Source organism: Triturus cristatus, chromosome 10, assembly GCF_964204655.1.
Source record: "Triturus cristatus chromosome 10, aTriCri1.1, whole genome shotgun sequence".
Classification (NCBI taxonomy): domain Eukaryota; kingdom Metazoa; phylum Chordata; class Amphibia; order Caudata; family Salamandridae; genus Triturus; species Triturus cristatus.
In genome coordinates, this window is record NC_140593.1 from 1,067,595,401 (window position 1) to 1,067,618,866 (window position 23,466).

The 23,466-nt window shown below is 44.6% G+C and overlaps 1 protein-coding gene across 2 annotated transcripts in view; it reads left to right on the forward strand.

The window, feature by feature from the left end:
• The window catches only part of IQCE (IQ motif containing E), a 285,773-nt gene that overhangs the window by 196,961 nt on the left and 65,346 nt on the right, over nucleotides 1-23,466 (forward strand). For both annotated transcript variants that reach the window (XM_085629211.1, XM_085629212.1), the window contains one exon: nucleotides 6,155-6,268. In XM_085629211.1, the coding sequence (XP_085485337.1) occupies nucleotides 6,155-6,268 (114 nt within the window). The remainder of the gene's footprint in view (nucleotides 1-6,154; nucleotides 6,269-23,466) is intronic.

Here is a 23,466-nt window from a genome sequence, read left to right on the forward strand (position 1 = left end):
CGCAGACTACTATGGTTAACATTGCTTTCGCACTAGGCTGGGGTGCTCATCTGGATAATGTGACATGTAAGGCCTTTGGTCAATGCCAGAGCACCGCTTGCAAAAAACATGCTTAAGCTATGGGCGATCAGTCTAGCCCCTCAAGGCGCTCCTCTATACCATCTTTCAGGGCAGCATTCAGGTTGTGTCAGACGATACCACCAGACAGCCCCAGCCTCCTTGCTGGCTCAGGCTACTGTATTCAAGGATGATGCTTCAGTAGGCTGAGAAGCTCATCTGGGTGACATGACCAGACAACTTTTGGTCAACATCTGAGCAATACTTGCAAATAAACATGCTGGGGAAGCTGGCAAACTGTCTTGTCCCTCAAGGGACATATTTCTGTCAGACAGCACCTCCACTGTCTATTATATCAATACCCGGGCAGTGTGGGGTCGTGAATCGTTTTTTGTGTAGCAATTTGCCTTTGGTAGTGGTTCTTTGCACCTGCTCTGCCTTCTTCGACTGGGGCTTCTGTAGTCCATATGGCCCAGTCTATTAGACTTCATCTTCTTCCGCCTTTACATCCAACCAAGCTGGAGGAGTGAGTATGTACACTGGACCCTAGATGCGTGGTGTATTAATACATCAACTGCACTTGTGAGGAAGGAGTGGATGATGGTCTTTTTATGAGCTTCACCAGAGTTAAGAAGGGCAAAGCGGTGACCAAACGAACCAGTTTGCCCTATGTCATTTCCTGTATCAAGATCTGCCCCGCCCTGGCCAAGGAAGAGCCTCTGGAGGGAATTTGTGCCAAATCCACAAGAGCGAGGGCTGCTTCCCTGATTCTTTCCTGAGGCATCCCAGTTACTGGCGACCAATGGGCAGTAAATGGTCATCTTTGCATGCTTTTGCCACACGCTATTGCCTCACATTTCAGACACACAATAATGGGTGATTTGCCTAAGCTGTATTGCATGAATTACTTGGTTAACATGTACTACTCCATCTTATCTCCTAGAGAGTTATTGCTTTGTGACTCATTCTTATGGTGAGGGACCTGCGGGAAAATGTATCGATCCAAAGAAAATTACTTACCATAGAAGGACAACTGCAGTGTATACTGGCTTGACCTTCTAAAGGTTTAGTGAGCTCTCTCTCATTCACTGACCTTCTATTGGCCTTACATAGCACAGTTTGATATGCCCTGGGGTCGAATAGACTTCTTCAGGCCTATCCTGATAGGCCCAATTATGGTTTTGTTTTTCAACAGACCCTCTTTGAAGTTGGTATACACGCTCCCATGTCATTGCTCAGGATGCCTGCTCAGCCACCTGCTATTACAGTTCCTGTATAACCAATCCCTGAGCAAGAAAGCTTTTCCACAAGGTGCAGTGACTTTAAGGTTTTCACCTGGGCAGACTTCAACAGCCCTTAGTTGTGGAAATGGGCAGATGACCAAAGTCATGGCTATTTGCAACAAAGAGTTCAATTACTATATGGCAGGTAGAATCAAAGTGTATTCGAGCCAATTGATTACTCTTTATCAAGTTACCTTACCACATTCACTTGTTGACACCATAAACACCGACCTGATGCTTCATGTTGACTGCCCCAAACAGACTCTCGCTGTACTTGGAGCAAAACAAACCATGATACTATGCATACAGGAGTCCTTCCTCTCAAACTTGCCCTCTTCCGCTTTCCATCAAAATTATTTTCTTGAATTTAAAGAAAGGTCTGTAAATGCACTTGTTCTGCTCAGCCTTTGAATCAGTTCAAGGTTGAGCATCCTGATGTTGCACCCATTGTAAGATTTTCTGAAGATAGCTCGTTCCTAACTAACCCTGACATTTTGTAACACCTCTGTACACTCACCCAGCGCACTTTCACGTGCCCCAGGGCAGAGCCAAAGCTATATATAAAAGTTTAAAAACGAATAAAGGACAACTGTCAGAAATAAGAGTGTATTCGTGATCTCTGCTCCTGGTTTGCAGTAGTTTATAACCTCATCCTTGCTTGCATCAGTGAGCTCCTTTCCATGAAGTGCACGTAATGAGAGGAAGTTAATTTGGGTATTTCTACTAAAGGTTTTCTCTATGCCGTTTAACCCAGAGGCAGATTCTGTGTGACATTTGAAGCATGAAGTTGACTGGATGATCTCCACCTATTATGTCCACATATCCTTCACTTGAAATGGCTGAGCTTTCCAATTGACAAGTGGTCAAGTTATTTTCCAAAATGTAGTTTGCATCTTTAAAGTATATTTGTATTTAATTTTTTATTGATTTATTGACAAGGACTTCTCTCGCTGTGGCATTGGAGTCCAAAAGGCCAGGTTGACTCCTCCCCTTGGTTTTGTCAGTCACTTGTACGATGGATTATCAGTTTTTGCATGGTGGGCTATGGATTCCGAAGCTTTCTGTCCCATCTCCGTATTGCTGTCTCTGAACCCTCATGTGGATTTGACAGGAAATCCTCTTGGTAAATCGGGATGTAATGTCCAGATTCTGTGAATGTGAGGGTGGAGGTGTGTTTAATTTTCCTGGTCTCAGTTTCTTGAAAATAGATCTATCCAAAGAGAGTTTATAGATGGTAGCTTTCATGCAGATCATGTCGTCCCATGTGGACATAAATGGCTTTGTGACGTAGACTTTCCAGGATGCATAAGGTCAAAAAGTCCAGAAATTCTTAAGGAATATTTATGATGTGGGTAAACTGGCAGTTTAAAGTACTCCCTTTTCGCTGTAGATTTGACCCCCAAATATTTTACAGGTTTCATTGATTCAGTTGAATTTCACATTTGCAGAGGTAATTGGATAGGTAGGACAATAATTCACATCCAGCCCATTTGGTGTATTATTTGCTTTATGCCAACTTCTCATACTCGTGTAGGTTCCTCTCCTCCAGGTCATAACCCTTCTTAAAGACGTGGGCCTGCCAGTCCTAAAGACCTTGCTTGCAATTTTTCAGAGAATGCAGTTCATTTATGGTTTATCAGGCACCGGCATTGCGACCCCCATAACGGGTATAGTCTTGAATGATATGGATCCTTATTTCCACCCTTGCCTTTGATATTGTGATATTTATTAATTTATATAGCGCCCGAATCACCCCGTCAGGGATATCTGCGCGCTACAGCCAGACGAACACACCTCAGAAAAGATAGGTCTTCAGCAGCTTCCCGAAATGTCGGAGGTCCTCGCATTCCAACAAGGATTCATAATTCCAGAGAACCTGAGACATTATAGTGTTTGTCAAGAATTCCTGTCATGCGAGGGGAGGAAAACGGTAACCAGCGAAAACGGACTACATCTCCCAGGATGCTTAGCGGTTGGGAGGTTATGTAAACAGGAGAGCTGTTACATAACTCAAGGAAAACACGCCCTTATGTAAACAGGAGAGCTGTTACATAACTCAAGGAAAACACGCCCTTATGTAAACAGGAGAGCTGTTACATAACTCAAGGAAAACACGCCCTTATGTAAACAGGAGAGCTGTTACATAACTCAAGGAAAACACGCCCTATAAAGGGAGGAACCGGGAGGTACAACGCTGTCGGATATTGTGTTTACACCGACGTACCTGCTTAGTGAAGAGCAGTGTTCCGGAGTGGTGCTCCAGTAAGGCAAGAACGGAGGAAGGTCGAGTCGTTACTCCCTGGGCCGTGTCTTGCCCCATCGTCACCTGTGAAGGACCCGGAAGCTCTACCGGATAACCATTGAGCTTCGCTTTTTGACTCGGCTGAGTCAAAGCGCAGTGGCGCTTTTGCTGGTTGGAGTCGTAACTCCCAGCCCGACCAGAGATACAGGGACTGCCAGCTGTAACGCACACCAGGAGGTGTTTGCCGCGTTACAGACTCGGAAGTCCACAGGATCGATCGAGCGGCTGCTCTCGGTTCAGTCTTCTTTGCTTTTGATTGGGGTATCAGTGACGCATCACCAGGAGGTGACTCCGCGTCCCGGTGCAGTCTGAGGAAGAGGTTGAGCGGCTGCTCCCTTCAGGTAGAGACCCCGGCTGGGTGTTTCCCTGACTCCTCGATTCTCCCCAACACTCTTCGTGCCCCTCACAGCCTACCGATTGGCATTGTCGGCCATTTCATTTCTGCCCTCTGTTGGCATATGCCGGGATCGGCGTATATGCAGAGGACGGTTAGGACCATCCGTGCTGTGGGCTGGTAACGTACTTAGCCTGGAGGATTCCAGTGACTATAACCTTTGTTTATTCCTTGTATTATTTTTGCCTTCATTAAAATAACTAAACCTTCACAAGTGGTTGCGTTCTCATTATCGTGTCTGTTAAACGATCCTGAGACGTTCAGGGCGTTACAGTGTTGCATTCAAGTGGTGTCTCTTATTTGACTTCAGCCAAAGTGTGTAGGGCTTTCTTATTATGGTATTTCGTCCTGAACTGGAGAAATATCTTCCCAAATCTTTTGACATGTATTGAAAGGAGTTTCTGTGGGATATGGTGTGTTGATCTCAGAGTTTCCTTGTGGTCGGTGTTTAATTCCCCGCCAGCCCCTGAAGTAGCCCCGGTTTACGATGTCTCGAAGTTTTTTATGGTTGTAAGTCTCTGTCTCATGTCCAGAGAAACTTTCTCCTCAAGGATAAATTAGAATTGCAAGAGTTTTGCTCCTTGAATGTCTTGTGATGCTTTGGTCTTTCTTGCTTTGGTCTCAGTGTTTACCTTTGCCTTCCAGAATGGACCTGCCTAAAAGGCCTTGTTCTTCCAGATAGCTTTTCAGATTTTTTCACTGGGCTCTCGCACTTGGTGTTAAACTTTTTAAATGTTCCAGTGACATTGTCTTTTGCATCATATTTAGTGATTTTTATTTTTTTGTTGCTACACATGAATGTTGTTAAGCAGGCGCATGGGAAGTCAGTATTTGTTATGGCTTCCACGTGCCGGACTAGAAGGTTTGAGGCTATCCTGTTGAAGGCCTTTCCTCTGTTTTTCAACAGATAAAGATTTGTTGAGGATACACCTCTCCTTTCTAAGAACATTTCTGATTTTGACATTAATCATCTGTCTTCTGACCCGAATCATCGTTAAGGCGAAAGTATGCCCCATCATCTAAATTTGAGGTGTGATGTTGTGGTTTAACAAAGGTCCATGTTTTTATTCTGCATTTTATTAGATTTCCAAACTGTTGCCTTGAAGTTTGAAAAGAAGACCTCTTAAGCCACTTTTGATTGCTGTTTTGTGTTGTCCATTAATGCTGTTCATCACATGGTATCGTTTTTGTGTTTGTCCTTGTGCCTTATTTTACCACTATGTGGTGTCAGTGGCTTTTCAAAGACACATTTCCATTGACTTGATCCCCAAAGAAAAGTTGAAGCTTATGATGGTAAGGCAGCGTTTGGGAATATCTTTTGTTGGTGTTGCAGATGCACAGCTCTATACTTAACAGTGCTATTCTGTTGTTGCTGACCATTTTACTTTGGCTACAGAAATAACTTAACATGAGTCAATTCCACCAAAAGTTAAACCGTAAAAAAATTAAAAGGCCTCTGACAGCTAAACATCATCCTCGATTTGGCTGATGTACTGCTTACGTTATTTCTTTCCCTCGACAGGGAGATACAGTAGAGTAGTTCACACAGATGTTCTTTCCAAGAACAACTATGATTTAATGTAAAATTACCAAAAGGTGGTTTGTAGAATGAAAGATGTCACAAAAAGTCGAAACTTTGTTTGCAGGATGTTAAATAAATTCTTAACAGTGATAATGACAATGTAGGTATATGACATTTAAATCTATGAATATTAAATTGCTAAATTAAGAGACTTCGCTTTTACTCAACGGTATTCTGGTTATCAACAGAGCAACAAAAACCACCACCCTCTGTACGTTCATTTCTATAGGTTTTAATGAAAGCGACCGAGATCAGTGTTTGAGTGTTGACAGTACATGCTACTCTGTGGCGTTGTCTTCTTATGTACCACGTAAAGTCCAGTATACAATAGAATTACCTTAACAGATGCAATCTATTCCTTACCTTCAAATTGAGCTGTTTGAGATTTCTGCTTAGATTCTTTTGACTGTAACACCTGCAAAAGTCCTATTGTGGAAAGCGTCATTCGAATTTCTAAAAAAGTTTCTTTTGTAGAGACTATGAAGTGGTGGGGATTTCCTTTTTCCTTCTTACAAAAATCCATATTCTCCCACTAGGTTGCTACTGTGCTGCAGTCTGCTTTCAGAGGACATCTGGCTCGACAAAAGCTGCTATCTTCTGGTGACATGGTAGTCTTAAAATCTTCCAGCTCTGAAAGTATTCTAAGTCAGGTAATTTAAAGGACAACAGCGATTCTGATGCACTCTGAAATACTTGATCTCAACCCTTGAATGTTGATCTGAACAAGGTACTGGATGAACAATACACTTTTAATCTCACACTTAAAGAACAAAGCATGGGAGAGTTTTGGGCCATAATGAAAGATAGTTTGTCATAAAAATTGCCGTTTTTGTGACTATATATTTATTTCAGTTAAAGTTTCTTCAATGTTTATTTTTGTGGTTTGCCCAGATGTTTAGAATGTTTTGTCATTTCTATGTTCTCTGGGTTTATTGTAACTTTGTGACAGATTATCAATGTTGTAGTTGATCATATCAGCAGTTTTGTTTGGTTTAATAATTTTACACTTATCACATGTGTAAACCACTTGTATATCTGTGCTCTTGTACTGAGTGGCTCACTAGTCCCTTTCTCAAAGACAGAGAGAAAGAATGTGCTGAGTATAGGAAGCTGGCTCTTTATGTGAGATACCAATAATTAGTTATGTCATGTAGAGAGTCCGGAGATTGCCCCAGAAGTACACAGGGCTTCTATGCAACCCAAAGTGCCCTATTTGTGGTAGTGAGGTCGAGTAGCCTTAGGCCGAACGCAGGAGTATACAACATTTGTTATACACACAGTGATCAATAAATGGCGCACGCATCAAAAAGGAGATCCATACCAATTTTAGAAAAATAAGCTTCTTTCTAGGTTTATTTTAAGACCAAGATGTACATATCAAAGGTGAGTACTTTATTGAAAATGAATACTTTTTACTTTAACAAGTGGACACTGCAATTTTTCAGTTCAGCAATGTTAACCTATGGGAGGTTAATAAGAATGCAGTTTTGTAGGTAAGTACCCGACTCACAAACTCCTTTTTCAGGGTTTGTAGTCTACACAAGGCCAGGTTCAAGTTAGCACCAAGACTGCATCACCAGTGGCATGGGGCGGATGGATTTAGAGGTCAAATTCGGAGTCAGGCAGAGACTGGTGGTGATCGAAGATGCGCTGTTTACGGGTAATTAAAAGCAGTGTCTGGGGTCAATCTCCAGCGGTTTAGGCAAGCACTGAAGGGGCCACAGGGCAGCACCAAACATACACCCTCAACGACACTGGAGCGGCCGGGTGCAGAGTGCCAACACAGCGTTGGGCACTCAATGCAGACCAATGGACGAGATGGGTTTCAGAAAAAGGCTCTGGCCAGGAGGCCTTAGGAAGAAAAACAACAGCTGCCCAGGTATGTGGTGATGCTTGGGGACATCGGGACACCGTTGGTCAAGCTCCCCAAGGCCCAGAGCTTCGGGTGCAGGGGTGTCTTAAGATGTTGGAAATGCCGCAGGTGTCGATGTGGAGTCCAGCAGGGGTCAACCCACGATTTGTTCTTGCTCATAATCGTTGGGTAACCTTCGCCGGACTGGTGGCCCCCTTAGACTCAGGTCATGGGCGTGGGTTGCAGAAGTGGGTCCGGTGGGCGGTTTAGCAGTTCCTTAGGGCTGAGCTCTTGATCTTTAAAGATGGTTTCTTGTGGACAGGTCTGCTGTCCATCGGAGTTCTTGATCTTTACTGAAGGCAGGCAGCCCTCCCAGGATTTAGGAGGTCACTGGGCCTGCAGGACGAGTCAACTTTTGTAGCAGGGATGAAAGGCAGCAGACAGGCTGGCAGTGCTGGCGCCAAATCAGCTACTGGTCCTTCTTCTTTCCTGCTGTTGAGGCTCTTCGATGTCCGGGGTTCGTAGGTCATCAGGAATCTCACTTCAGGGTCTGGAGGTGCCACTTAAATACTAGATTTAGGAACATTACAGGGAATTGACTGGTAGGGACCAATGGTTCCCCTACTTGGGGTGACTACACCCACTACTATGCCACCTTTGTGCGGAAGAGGTGCATAATCTTAGCCTTGATTGGATAAGTCCCACCATCTTCAAGATGGTGGGCACTAAAAAATGTGCTACACTTCGCCTCCAGCACCTGAGGGCTGGAGTTGGCGAAGGGCTGTCACACCAGGGGTCCAGAAACATGTCTTTTGGTGGCAAGCTACCTAAAGACAGTCAGAGACTGCACTAGGGTTGGTAGGTTTTCAGGGGGCTCCTTGAGGTGCCCTCTGGGTTCATGTTTTAATAAATCCAACACTGGAATCAGTGTGGGTTTATTAAGAGGAGTAGTTTTTACCAAACACTCTTAGGTTCAGTGAAGCCATCATGGTGCTGGGGAACTGCAGTTGTCATTTTTCCAGTCCATGTACTCTCTATGGCTTCCCTGGCGCTTACAATATTACGAATACACTTAAATATTATAGGGGCATATCTGCTCATGCACATATACTCACATCTGAGATATAGTGCACCCTGCCTTAGGACTTATAAGGCCTACTAGAGGGGTGACATACCCATATCATAGGCAGTGCTGCTTAACATGACACACAGGCAGTGTGCTATGTCGGGTTTGTTGTTTTTCTCTGTACCAAGGCATGCAGGCTGCAGTGGCAGTTTAAATGGCCTTGTTGAATTGTCCCTGGTCCCGGTACCAGGGGTACCATTTACTAGGGACTTGTAGGGGGTCTGAATTGGTGCCAATCATGGTACAGTTTTAGAGAAGTAGCTCTGGCACAGGGGACTTGGTTGACAATGACCCTGTGCTCTTTTAATCAAAATTATATCATTTTCCAGGCAAAAGGTGGGGGGCTAACCATGTCAAAAGAGGCACCTTCTCTCACTGAGGCAATAAGACCGCCTCAATAGCTTCTTTTGATACTTGTTTATATGTAGGACAATGGATTATTATTTGAGGGTGATAAGTGTCCACCTCAAAGGATAAGGCTTTCCCCTGGTAGATTTCACACATATTAAAGGAAAAAAACTGGGCTTAATCCCTGGTAACATGCATAAACAGTAAAGAAGTCACACAAAACACAATACAATCCCACAACCAATTTCAATATAAAGACAACACATTTATGAGTAAAGTAAGACCAAAAAGACAATAATTCAGTGAGGGGAACCATAGATATGAAATTTGAAAGATTTAAGTGAAAGTGGCTCCAAAAAGCACAACGCACCAATGGTAGTCTGTGGAAGCAATAGACCTTTACATGGGTGCAATTTTGAGGCTGCCCATGATGCAGCGCTGGTTGGATGCAACAAGTGGATTAGTCCTGTTGAAAGTCTGGAAGTCAAAAAGTTCGAAAACGTTTTAAGTCCTAATGCAGAAAGAAACTTCATCACTTTTTCAGAAGAAAAATTCTCCCAGAGCAGCCTCTGAAATTGTAGCTGCCGCTGTGGAACCAAAGGATGTATACTTGAAGGAGGTTTGTCCCGCTGGAGCAGTGGAACTTTGAAAAAATTTCCCTGGAAATGTTTCAAGCTCAATGTTGATGGGGCCGTCCTTTTTCAGAGGTGCTGGGAGTCTTGACCTAGACAAAGTAAAATTCAGTCAGTTGCTGTGGAACTGCTGGTCAGATAGTTTTTCCCTCTGGTCCCCATGAATGTCCCACAGAAGCTCAGGAACTCGGGAAGAAGAAACGTTTTCCTGTTTCCAGACTGTCTTCTGGTGCACAAGCAGTCACAGGAGTGTGCGTCTAAGGCCTCCGAGACCTCAGTGGATGGCACCTTAGAGACTCTCAGAGTATCAGTCAGAGGTCAACAGCAAACTGTAGTCCAGGTTCAGTTGCCACTGGTAAGCTGTTGAGTCCCTTTAGCCACACAGGAGGTCAGCCAACTGACCATTTAAGTCCACTTCTTTGTCCTGAGTATGAGAAAGCAGGTCCAATCCTTCAGGGATCCTCTTAGGTCGCAAACTGCAGGTCTAGTCCTCCTCTGCTCTTCCACAGCTTCAGCAAGGGTTCTGAGGATAGTACCTTGGGCTGCCACATTTATGCCTGCTTCCAGCTAGTGGGTGAGGGTAACTCTTGGGCACTGCCTGACTAGTGGGTTAAAAGTTCCAGTGGGCAACCCAACCCACTTTCTCAATAGTTCCTGTTGGATTTGCAGCAAACAGTCCCACAGTGTAGGAAACTGGGGTTTTGTTGCAGTTGTCCCCCCCCCCCCACTTTTGCCCCCTTTTTAGCTCTTAGATGCTGATTTTCAACTTTGACAGTGAACTGAGGCCTGTTAACCAGGCCTCAGTGTCAGTGCCCCTTCCTTAAAACAAAGTGATGTCTGATTGTGTCACAGTTAACCCAGGACTTTAGCACCCCTGTAAGTCCCTAGAAAATGGTACCCAAGGTACCTAGAGCAGGGCTACTAAAGAGGTCCCCAAGGGCTGCAGCATATCTTATTCCACTCCTGTGTGCCATTCCAAAGACACTGCATGGTGAGGCTATATGTAAGTCACCCCTATAGCAGGCCTTGGAGCCCTAAGGCAGGGTGCACTTGTGAGGACATATCTGCATGAGCAGATATGCTCCTGTAATGTCTAATTCTATTGCTGAATATTACAAGTGTGCAGGGAAGGCATCTTAAGGTATGTACTGGATACTGTTTAAAACGGGATTCACAGCTACATACTGGCTTCACTGAAACCTTTGGTGTTTGGTATCCAACACCTCATATTAATAAACCCACACTGATTCCATTGATGGATTTGTTAATATATGCGCCCAGAGGGTAGCTTAGGGGTACCCCCTGAAATCTACTATTCCTCTAGTGTGCTGGCTGATTGGTCCTGTCCCGCCGGCCTCCACAGACAAGTTTCTGACCTCTTAGGAGGTGAGAGCCCCGCTATCAGAGGTCAGAAACAGTGCCTGCTCTGGCTTGAGGTGTTTACACCTCCTCCAACAGGATGGGCTAGTAAATTAGCATGTCAAGGTAGGGAGCTTCAAATATGCCACCCCCTGCCCTGAGAGATGCTACCCCCTGCCCGAGGCTCATTTGTCACCAGGACAGGTGGGAAATTTGGTATGCAAGAAGGCGTGTTGCACCTCCAGGCTAGTTACACCCCTAGGGTGGGCGACCCGAAGTGAAAACAAAAATTAGGATTTTACCATCTTAGTTGTGGTAAAATTAGGAGCTCTGGGACTGGATGATGCCCACTCCCCACAGGAAGTGGTCATCTAGGTGGGTGTAGTGACCCCAGGGGTAAGTAGCCCATTGGCTGCTACCCTTCACTCCCTTTTACACCCCTAAATTGACTATTTAGGTGGCTCCCTGGCACCAGGAACTTAGATTTGTCTGCCTGAAGAAGAAAGAAGTAGAAAGAAGAGCCCCCACACCAGGAGAACTGAAGAACAGCAACTGACTTGGCGCCACCCCTGTTGGCCTGCCTGCTGGCCCCAACAATTGCATGGATCCGGCTCATCCAGAAATCAGTTTCCCCTCCCAAAGCTGTGGAAAAGTGACCTACGAATTCCCCTGACCAGCAACATATCCCTTGGAGCTGAGGAGCTGCTTGTCTGTATGTTTGCATGGAACCAAACGGACCGGAACGATCGCCTTTGCCAGCATGACCCCCCCCCCCCCAGACCAAACAGCACAGCACACGAACCTCCCCAGCCCGATTTTCTGTGAACAAACGGTGTCCCTGAGGCACAGAGACCCTCAAGAGTCGAGCCCCCCCTTAGGCTCCACCGGACTAGCCCCCAGTCCCCACCTGCAGCCTCTCTTGCCATACAGCCGGATCCGCGAGAGCCTCAGACCGCGAAATCCTGACACCAAGAAGCACCGCTGCAACCAAGCCCCTCAGCTGGGGAGAAGAGGACTAATAGTGCCAATGAGGTCCTGAGACCCTCAAGAGCTGAGCCCACCTTTTCTTCCATTCCCCGCCTGCACCCTGTTTTGCAGGCCTCCCCTACAACCACGAGTGCCCCCTGCAGTGCAACCCAACTGGAGAAACCAGCACTGCAGCTGAGCCCATCAGCCTGAGTTCCAGTGGACCAGCATTCTCCCTATGTGTCAGAGTATCTAAGAGACTGAGCCCCCTGTGGGTATACCTGGAGTGGCCCCTCAGTCCCTGCTTGCAGCCTCTTTGTAACCAAACTGTTCCCCATTGACTTCAACGGGGCACCTGACTCTAAATTGTACGTCTGCACCCAGCTCCCCCAGAGCTGACTGAGGTAACCGATGCCTTGGACCTTGCCCCATACTTACCTTAAGTACTGAAGAACAGTCCGTAAGTTGCTGTTAAGTGTCTGTATGCAGTATATTTTTCTTTCCCATAGGAAAACGTTACCACTTTAAGAGATACAAGTGACAGTGTACTGTTGTACACTGAAAACCGTGCTACCTCATCCAATGGAAGTATATTTCTGTATACCTTTGTTATTGTGATCTCTCAAAACAAAGTACTTACCAAACTACGTAGTTCTTGGTGTTAAAATATATATAAAATAAGGGTTATTTTTCTCAATTTGTGTAGATCTTCTTTTTGTGTGTATCGTTTATTGACCCTGTGTGTGTAACAATGTCTGACACTCCTCTCTGATAAGCCTAAGGCTGCTCAACCACACTGCCCTCAAATAGAGCACTGTGGGATTGCAAGAGCAAGCCCCTGTCCACTTATAAGAGATACCTGGACTCTTTACTCAGCATACCTCTTTTGGTATACTATATAAAGAGCCATCTTCCTACACAGAGTGCCTCTCACTCTCAAAATTCAAGATGAGGAACCCTTCTCTTCTTAGGTGGCGCCTTTGTGCCCACCCAGGGGTGTGGCCAGGGTTCCACACGTCCAACAAGGATTCTGAGGAGGCTACCTTGTGGTGCCACATTTATGTCTGGAACCAGATAGTGGGCGGGGGTCACTCTTGGTCACTCCCTGTCTTGCAGCAAACAATCACAAAGTGCTTCTCGCTCTTAAAATTCAAGATGGGGGAAACCCTTCTCCCCTTGTGCAAAGCCTTTGTGTCCACCCAGAGGTGAGGCCAGGGTGATGTGCAGTCCCCTTCTCTGTGGTCACTAAAAACATGTCTGGGAGCAGTGTTCCGCCATTGGGTTTGGTACCAGCCTAACTAGGGGGACAAAATGCAGGGCTTTTCCAAGTGTCACCTAACACTTGCTTGTGAGAGGTCAGCTCCTTTGAAGTTAATTAAGTCCCTAGTCCCTTTCCCAACTGGTCTTCCTGCCAGGGTAAGAAAACACCTCTGTACTCCCAGGCCTTTGTCTTTTCTCTGGGAGCAATTTTTCACACCAAATTCAGGCCAATGTACAGGCTGAGCAGTTGCTGGAAAGCTAATGCAAATTAGCCTCCAGCAGCTTCAGGCAGGTAAAGGCAATTTACCAAAAGTTACATTTTAAATATATCTCATACAAATCTGACTTTACCAATTAGATTGAATTACTATTAAAAACAAAAATAAGTCTTTGAATGGAGTCTCTAGCCAGTACAAGCAAAATTTTAAGTGTACTTTCTAAACTTTAACTGGCACACATGAAACGTCAGTGTCATTTGGGCCTTGTCATTTGGGAAACATGCCGATTTTTAAAAATAACTTTAAGTTCGGTTTTAACATGGAAAAAGTCACATACCGTGTGTTAGAAATGGGATTCCTGGTTGGCTGATGTATACACCCAGGCCAGTCAGGAACCACTGCTCCAGTCAGGGTAAGCTAGATAAACACTAAACGATAACTTGTACTCACCCTCTAGTAGCTTGGCACAGAGCAGTCAGGCTTATCTAAAGAGGCAATGTGTAATGTATTTGTGCAACACACACACATACAGTACCACAATGAATACCCAACAAAAAGGCTCTACGGAGGTTTAGAACAATAGAGAATACTTATCGGAGTAAAATGAGACCAAAACGACAAAAGTCTAATCTGTAGGAGATATGAGTTTTTAAAGATGAAATGCAAAAACAGTGCTTAGAAATCGCTAGCGGTCAAAAGGTTACTTGAGGTCGCGAGGGACCGTTGCAAATCCAAAGTTCAAGCCGATCACGAGGAAGGGCAGGCCAGCTACATGAGCCACACAGGGCCCGCCATGAAAGTACTTTATATGCAAAAAAGCGTCGAGGCTGAGGGCACTATGTGTCATTCTTTTCCACGCAGTCAGGTTGCTGTGTCGTTGTTGAGCTACGTTGAGGTGAAGGCAGTGCATCGTCATCGGGCCGCGCAGACTGTAGAACTGCTGTCGTCGAGCAGCCTCTGCATTGGCATCGAAGGGGCGAGTGCCGCTTGGCACAAAGGTGACCATGCTTCGTTTTCTATCAAAACAGCAGCAGAACCCACTTCTGAGGCCCAGAAGTTGGAAAGGGCACCTCAGGCAAGGGTAGGACTCGCAGAAGGTAGAGTTCAGCAGCACCAACAGTATTGTAGGAAGTCTTTTGTGTCCCTGAGACTTCAGAAAACAGGAGCCAAGCCAGCAAGTCCTTGGAGATCACTTGGGAGGGAAGACAGAGTCCAGCTCTCATTCAGCAGAGTCAGGGAGCAGCAGGACACCAAGCAAAAAAGCAGTTCTTCCAGAAAAACAGTCCCGTTTATTCCTTTAACCAGCACAGCAGTCCTTTTGACAGCAGTTAAGTTCAAGATCCATAAGTGTCTGACTTTAGGGGTCAGAGACCCAGTACCTATACCCAAAAGTGCTTATGATGTAGGCAGTGACTTCAAAGCAGCTCTATGAAGGGCACAAGTATCCATTTCAGCCCAGTCCTGTCTGCCAGGCTATCTGTGGGGGGTAATCAGTCCTTTGTGTGGAGACAGGACACTGCCTATTCAAGTGAAGTGTTAGCCCCTCCCTCCCATGCTGCCCAGGCAAGGCCATCAGAATGCAGATGTATGTATATGGGTACTCAGATACACCTATCCTTCCTGTGTTGTGGCTGACTAGAGGGAATGCACAGAGTGTAGCTGTCACCCACCCCAAAAGGGGATCTAGAGACAAGCTGCCAGGCAGACAGAGCAGAGAACTGTCCACTTTCTAAAAGTGACATTTCTAAAACAGTAACATTGAACTTCACCAGTAAGAAGGACTTGTCATTACCATTCCAAACGTATGAAACAGCTCCTCTTCTTTGATAAGTAATTACAGCTTAAAAGTGTACTAAGGAATCCCCAATGCAAAGATGTGTAGGCCCCACAGTACTAACAAATGAAATAGGCTGTGTGTCACCTCCAGCACATGCAAAACATAAAGGTACATGTCCTACGTTTTAATTACTTTAGGGTTACTTAGGGCATACCTTAGGGGTTACTTATATGTAATAAATGGGGAGTTTAAGGCTTGGCATATATTTTTAAATGCCAAGTCGACGTGGTAGTGAACTGCACACACAGGCATTTCAGTGGCAGGCCTGAGATGGGTTTCAAAGGCTGCTTCTGTGGGTGGCACAATTAGTGCTGCAGCCCACTAGTAGCAATTGCTGTACAGGCCCTGGGTATATGGTATACCACTTTAAAGGGACTTACCAGTAAAGCAAATATGCCAATCAAGTATACACCAATGTTCTCCTGTTTAGGGGAGAAGCACATGCACTTTAGCAGTGGTTAGCAGTGGTAAAGTGCTTTTAGTTCGAAGGCCAGCAAAAAGAATAAGCAAACACAGGAGCTAAAAGGCAAAACGTCTAGGAGAAAACCACCCTGAGGATGCCAGGTCTAACACTGAGGCATCACATTCAGTTACAATATACAAATATAACTATACAGGGTAATGGCAGTTGTTAACTTGGAAAAATCAAAGACACAGATCGTTTGTTATAGAAAATAGGTTGAATTAGAGTATGGCCGGGAGTCTTTCAGCCCCATAGGACTGAAGACTGTCTCAAGGAATAATACAAGTTAAGGATCTATTTCCACATAAACACCACACCACCTGAATGCATTCTTGAGCTCATGTTTTCTCCTCTCAGATCCCCCTATCTTAAGCTTAACAGCTTTGAAGAAACATTTTCCTTTAACCTCTCCTTCCCGAGTGTGTTTGTTCTTCTGTTCTCACGTTCTCTTATCTTATGTTCTTGAACCACGGCTCTGCTAATAAATAGAATGGAGTACAAGCTTGTGAGCAAAGATCGTGATTTCTTCAAGGCTTTGTTAGTCATGTATCACTATTGAACTAAACTTCCATATCTTGTGGTTTTCTCTCCTCTCAACCCATACCTTTACTCTGTGTCCTTGTGTAACCTGGGTCTGTTTTTCTTCTTTAAATACATTACGTTTTAGAGTGCTTTTTGCTGATCACAGTGGTGTTTTTTTCATGTCTGTCTGAGGTTTCCTCGCGTTTTATATTTTCTTTAACATGGGAATAGTTGATATTTCAACTACTTCTTTTTAACTCCTGGTCTTTACTAAATGTCAACTGATATGCGATCTTCATAGCAAAATCACCAGCAGAGGTAACAGATGCCATGAACCGCTCCCTCCCACCTTAGTGCTAACTCTTTTATAGCATGCTATTATTAATTAAAAAACACAATACATCAAAAGCAAGACCGCATTAAGGTGTAACAAAGCTTTGAACAGTCCTGACATCCAGGATGGTAGCCAAAACTATTCATCTGGGGCACCTCCTTCGCTCACCATTGTCCATTGTAGATCATGTAGAATTTGTATTGCCTTGGTCAAAGTTCTGTTGTCCTCACCGTTTGCCCAAGCGTCCCCTCGTAAGGTCTAGCACATATCGCTGCTTCATGATCATTATTCTTGTTGTTCGCAACTGTTACTTAATTGCGTTAAACCCTTTTCCAGTGGCATTGATCTTCATTAGCTCTCATTTTATTTGGAGCCATAAAGCTTTTGCCTTTGCCTGGACGAATGACCACACATTTCCAAAGAACAGTTGAGCATCGTTAAATGGTCCAAACTCTTGGGGTACAGCCTTCCAGGAGGTGATCCCATTTTACTCTGTGGACCTATTTCAGCGGTGGTGATGAAGAAGAGTGAATAGACGGCTCTTGGGGTGTTCGCACAGTTTGGTGATGTTCACCCCTGGTATGACTGGAGTGGGTGATTGCCAGATAACCAGAGCGCAGAGGCTTCCCCAGTTTGGAGGTAGTTGGACGTGTCGCAGCTATCCACATTTGGCAAAAGAAATCCATGAGACAGTAGGTGCCCCCCTGCCTGTCGGCATTATCTATTGTGGCATTGCAGTTGGTGTTTTATCCCTACACTGATGGTGGCATTCCCTCTGAAACATAGACTGATATTAATTTCGTAACTGATCAGAGGGCTACTGCCCCATCCACTCCATTGTATTGTGCAATGACCTATGTAATCTCACACTTCCCTATAGTGCCTTTATTAGTGTAGTTTCCATTCCATAGGAGATGGTTCTGCAGACAAATGTGATTTTGGGGTGCCGCTGATCATGGACGTAAACTGACCCGATGACTGCAAATTCATTTTTTTTTCTGTGAAATCTGAAGACATTAGGTTGGCGGTGTAGTCGCTACAGTGGTAAAAGAACTCAGGGACACTGAAAATGCCTTATACTAACATTCTGTCTCCCCACCCATTAGTTTTCTGGTGCATGTGTTACTTAATATAGTTTGTTACAGCACATCTAGTTTTGTGTGGGCAAACTCATTTAATACGTCTTTATTTGTCTATGGGAATGTATCGTGCTTCTGCCTCCTTACATTATCTAGTGGTGTTCACCCTAAATGATATGGGTCATATTTTTACAGGCTGTATCTGGACCCTCATCCTACAAAGGAAAAGATGTAATAGGCAAATAGTGATGTTCATGGCTTCTTTAGGCACTACAGGTCAATAAGGAACCTCCGTTCCTCTGCCAACCTACTATGTGTCCCAAAATTTTAGAAGTGAAGTATGGAGGCCGTACCTTTTGAGATGAGGACAACTCAGCTGTGGAATAAGCTGCCAGCCCCCCTCAGAGCCAGTAAAAGTCTTAAGCCGTTTAGGAGCACACGTTTCAGATTCATGAACAAAGAGGTGAAAATTGTTAGTATAGTCAAATAGACCCCAAATCAGAGATTTGCACTGAGCTTGATGGAATGCAAGAAAGCTGGTTACATGATCTGATGTCCACAGCTGTGGCTCGGGTGTGTCCTTATCAACACAAGAAATCAATGCTTTTGGTGATAAGAGAAATTTGGGACCCTGAAAAATAGTTTTCATGTGCTCTAAATCCAATTGTCTCCGCCCTTTCAACGAGGTCACCATACACAAGTTATATTCAGTTATCCGTTTTGAGAACTCTTCTATCTCAGTTGTATGAAAGACCCCTCAAAGTCAATCCTCAAGATGGCGATGTATATTAGGGGAGAGGGAGAGGAGTTGGCCTAACAGCTAGGGTGGTCGACCTTGAATCTAGGGAACCAAGTTCGTGTCTCGGCAATGACGCTGAACATCCTGTGATTCTGGGCAAATCACTTAATCTCCCCATGCCTAACTAAAATGAATGTGTCCTCATGTAACGCAACTGGTGCTATGTAAAGCGCTCTGATACCTGATACCGGGTCAAGTTCGCGCTATATAAAACTCTGTAAAAAAAGAATATATATATATATATATATATATATATATATAATCTACTATCTACTGGCGGTCGCCAGTAGATAGTTATAGTTAGGACCGAGTTTCCATAGGATATCTCAAAATTCTATTTTGAATAACTTTGGCGCCGATTGACGAATCTTCGCGAAATTTTCAAAACTAATGGGGCGCTCCGCTCCTACCCTGAAAGTCTCGGGGTGATTCGTCAAGCGGGGGCCGAGAAAAAGGGGGGGTCCCAAAACACGTTTTCCCCATGGATTTTTCCATAGGGACTTTAGTCGCAGCTACAGCCCGAACGGCTGAACAGAATTACGTGAAATTTGGCAGAGAGGTAGCCATAAGGTCCGTTTGGTGCCTTTTGCAGGTTTGGTGTAAATCTGTTCAGTATTTTCTGAGAAAATAGCATTTAAATCAATATATATATCTATAAGCGCGCAGCGTGCGCTCAGGGTGCAAGCACTCGGCCGTCCGCGAGCGCACTTCTGATTGGTTGTTACATCTTAGTAAACATTCGAATCGGTCGAAACCAGGAAGTGTCGGCCGCCATTTTGTCTCTCGCACTGAGAGGGGGGTGAAACACAAAGGAGAAAAACATGTAAAGGGGGCACGCTGGACAGTTCCTGACCCCCTAGCAGGGGTCAAGGGGTCCCAGGAGGTCCCCCAAGGGCAATTAAAAAAATTAAATTTTTTTCGGTAAATCGCCGAGTGCGCGAAGCTTGCGCGCACTATAGAAATGAAAAAAATTCCGTGAGGTTCGCGCAGCGTGAGCGCACGGTGTAAATGCTTAAAAATAAAATTGCAATGTCAGTCCCCCCGTGTGCGCACGCTGTGCGCAGCGTATTGTGCGTGCATGGCTTATAAAGTAATAACAGTTTAAGCCAAAACCCTTAACAACAAAGCGTATCATGTGTCCTCCTTGTGCGGACGGTGCGCGAAGCGCACCGTGCGTACATGGCCCATTAAGCCTAACGTAGGCGCGCGATGCGCACAGCGCACTGCGTGCCCACCGTGCGTGCACGGTGCGCAAAGTGCACCGTGCGTGCACGGCACTAACTGCGTAAAGTGGGCGGGCGGTGCGCACAGCGCACCGCGTGCTCACCGTGCGCGCACGGAACGAACTGCGTGAAGTGGGCGCGCGGTGCGCAAAGCGCACCGCGTACCCACCGTGCGTGCACCGTGCGCGTAGCGCACGGCACGAACGGCGTAAAGTAACTTAGCATTTAAAAAACCGTACAAATTCACTGAAAAAACCATAGGTTTCACACACGTTATAGTTAGGAATTAGCATTTAAAAAACCTTGCAAATTCACAAAAAAGGAAGAAGACATGGGTATATAAATGTGTAAATACAGTGATGTAATATCTGACGTCATCAGCAGCGGATTACGGTCGCGTGAGTTATAGTTGCCTGCACTAACTATAACGGGGGAATTTCATTGGTTTTTCACGAGGAAAATGCCCAGCTAACTATAACATGTGTGAAACCTATGGTTTTTTAAGTGAATTTGCAAGGTTTTTTAAATGCTAATTCCTAACTATAACGTGTGTGAAACCTATGGTTTTTTCAGTGAATATGTATATATATATATTCACTGAAAAAAACATAGGTTTCACACACGTTATAGTTAGGAATTAGCATTTAAAAAACCTTGCAAATTCACTGAAAAAACCATAGGTTTCACACATGTTATAGTTAGCTGTACATTTCACTCGTAAAAAACCAATGAAATTCCCCCGTTATAGTTAGTGCAGGCAACTATAACTCACGCGACCGCAATCCTCTGCTGATGCTAATACTGTATTTAGACACTTATTTGCCCATGTCTTCTTCCATTAAATTTTAGCTATACATATATTACAAATATTTTTTTTTCATAAAGACACATATGTCATCAGCAGAAGATTGCGGTCGCGTGAGTTATAGTTGCCTGCACTAACTATAACGGGGGAATTTCATTGGTTTTTTACGAGTGAAATGTACAGCTAACTATAACATGTGTGAAACCTATGGTTTTTTCAGTGAATTTGCAAGGTTTTTTAAATGCTAATTCCTAACTATAACGTGTGTGAAACCTATGGTTTTTTCAGTGCATTTGTATGGTTTTTTAAATGCTAAGTTACTTTACGCCATTCGTGGCGTGCGCGCCCAGTTAACGCAGTTCGTTCCGTGCGCGCACAGTGAGCACGCGGTGCGCTTCGCGCACCGCGCGCCCACTTTACGCAGTTAGTGCCGTGCACGCACGGTGGTCACGCGGTGCGCTGCGCGCACCGCGTGCCCACGTTATGCGGGATGGCCATGTACGCACGATGCGCTTCGCGCACCGTGCGCACATGGGGGACATATTATGCGCATCTTTGTGAAATTTATTTTTTGTTAATTTCATATCTGTTATATGCAATGCACAAATGGTGCCCTTCGGGCACCATTTGCACACGGGGTGGGGAGAATGTGGATAATTTTTTTAAAAAAATATTTTTACCGTACGCGTACGGTAAGCGTAATCGGCGATTTTCCGAAAAAAAAAAAAAGTTTTTTTGGGGGGTTGTTTGGGGACCCCTATATCAATGCTGGGTGGTTAGGATCTCAAGAAACTGCCTCTTTAGACATTTTTTGGCTTCGTTTTTGCTGCCCAACACAGAGAGCGAGAGAGAAAATGGCGGCCGCCGCTTCCTGGTTTCGACCGATTCGAATGTTTACTAAGATCTAAGAGCCAATCAAAATCGCGCTCGCGCACGCCACCGTACGCGTACGGTAAGCGCACTGTAAGCGCACCGTAAGCTGCCACAGATATATATATTGATTTAAAGGCTATTTTCTCAGAATCTACTGAACAGATTTACACCAAACCTCCAAAAGGCACTTCCTTGACCTGAGGACTACCTCTCTGCCAAATTTCAAGTAATTCTGTTCAGCCGTTCGGGCTGTAGCTGTGTCTAAAGGTCCTATGGAAAAATGCATGGGAAAAACGCGTTTTGGGACCCCCCTTTTATCTCAGCCCCCGCTTGACGAATCCCCCCGAGACTTTCAGGGTAGGAGCGGAGCGTAGCGCCCCACCTATTTTGAAAAATTCGCGAGGATTCGTCGACCGGCGCCAAAGTTATTCAAAATAGAATGTTGCGGATTTCCTATGGAAACGTGGTCCTAACTATAACTACCTACTGGCGACCGCCAGTAGGTAATATATATATATCCTGCATTGGCTTGTCTATACTGTCCAATATTTCTTCCTCTGTCTGTGTATCTTGGGGTGTTAATTTTATTAGCTACCAATCCTGAAGGGGTGCAGTTACAGTTCTATCATGGGGATGATAATTGGTATTGTAACTATTTGTTATGGTGTCCATGAGGTCACTACACTAATATAATCCTCTGATATCGATGACTGTCCTTTGGTGACTGCTGCAGTGGCACAAGCACTCGGTCTTCGAGGTGTTTCAAATAGTTCTTCTAAGAAATCATCTAATTACATATGGGGATCTACTCCCGCCATGTTGATGTAAGGGGTCTGGAGACCTAAAGGTGATGTACAGTCAATACCTAAGTGTTCGAGAATTTCTCCTATTAATGTGTTATTAGACGGTACTGGTTAAGGTGCTTTTCTGGGGTCAGTGCCATTGGAGAAGGTGAGAATCTGACTGTTCTAAAGATGGATAACTAATTCAGGGATCTGCTGCGATTGATCACTTTGCTGACTGTTTGAGACATTTGCCTAGCTAAGTCAATCTTTATAGTTACGTTGTCTACATCAGAAGCATTGGTACCTTCACCAGACCCGAAGATATCACAGAGATCTTTCAAAAAGTTCCTTTTCAGCAATCTCAACTTGTTTTGGTGCTTGGTTTCCTTGTGGGGCTCTAATACCTGTGCCAATGTCTCTGTTATGTTGGTGTCTAATAGTGATACTGCTATGGATAATGATATTCTCTTCAGATGGGATGCGTATGTTCGGTACTGATTGTTAGTGCGTTTAATGGCTGACTGTGTAGTGAGCAGGATTTGCTCTGGCCCATTCAACCTTAAATAAGACATGTCCAATAAGTATTTTGTGTGGTGTCATCAGTAGTGTTTTATTTTGGCACAATCAATTTGGCGTCTTGCTGTTCTCTTTTCCAATGTAACTAATATGAAGGTCACTGCTTAAGTTTTCTCAGGAACCCTTAAATTAGAATAGGAAGGTTACTCTGGGAAATGCATAAATATTTACTCCATTATTGGATCTTCCAGCTCCTGGAGCTGAATGTTCGGATCCTTCTGTGTAATGTTCTCTTTCTTTACAACCCTTCTAGCACAATTTTTATTGTGGTGTTCTTGGCAGAGCAATATTCTACTTGACAATAATCCTTACTGGGTCGATATGTATTTTGCTTACGGTGTTTTAGTGTTTGACCCATACTCTGTCATCTATCATAGATAGTATATGTGGTGGAATAGTCTGTAATCCTGATTTGACAAAACACATATAATCAAACAATTCAAACCCACATTTTCCATCCAGTACACTCCATCAGGCTAGTCCCAACAAATGATATGCACATTTGTCTAGCCTTAGAAATTAGTGTTTATTTGTTATTAGGCCTATAGTATGCTTGAAAAGGGCTAACATGGAGCTAGACACCAAAGCATTAGTGAACCCCACACATTGTTTGCTATTTACTGAGAATGGAACCTGTGGAATTGGTTCTTGCTAAGAGATGAATTTGCAATCCCTGTATCAAGGAGGAATTCAACAGATGGCCTTACAACCTTTCCTTGTCCTTATGGACCTGTGTCGTCTACTGAGATCACAGTTTGTTGTGCTAGTGCTCTCAGGCAACCCTATAGATA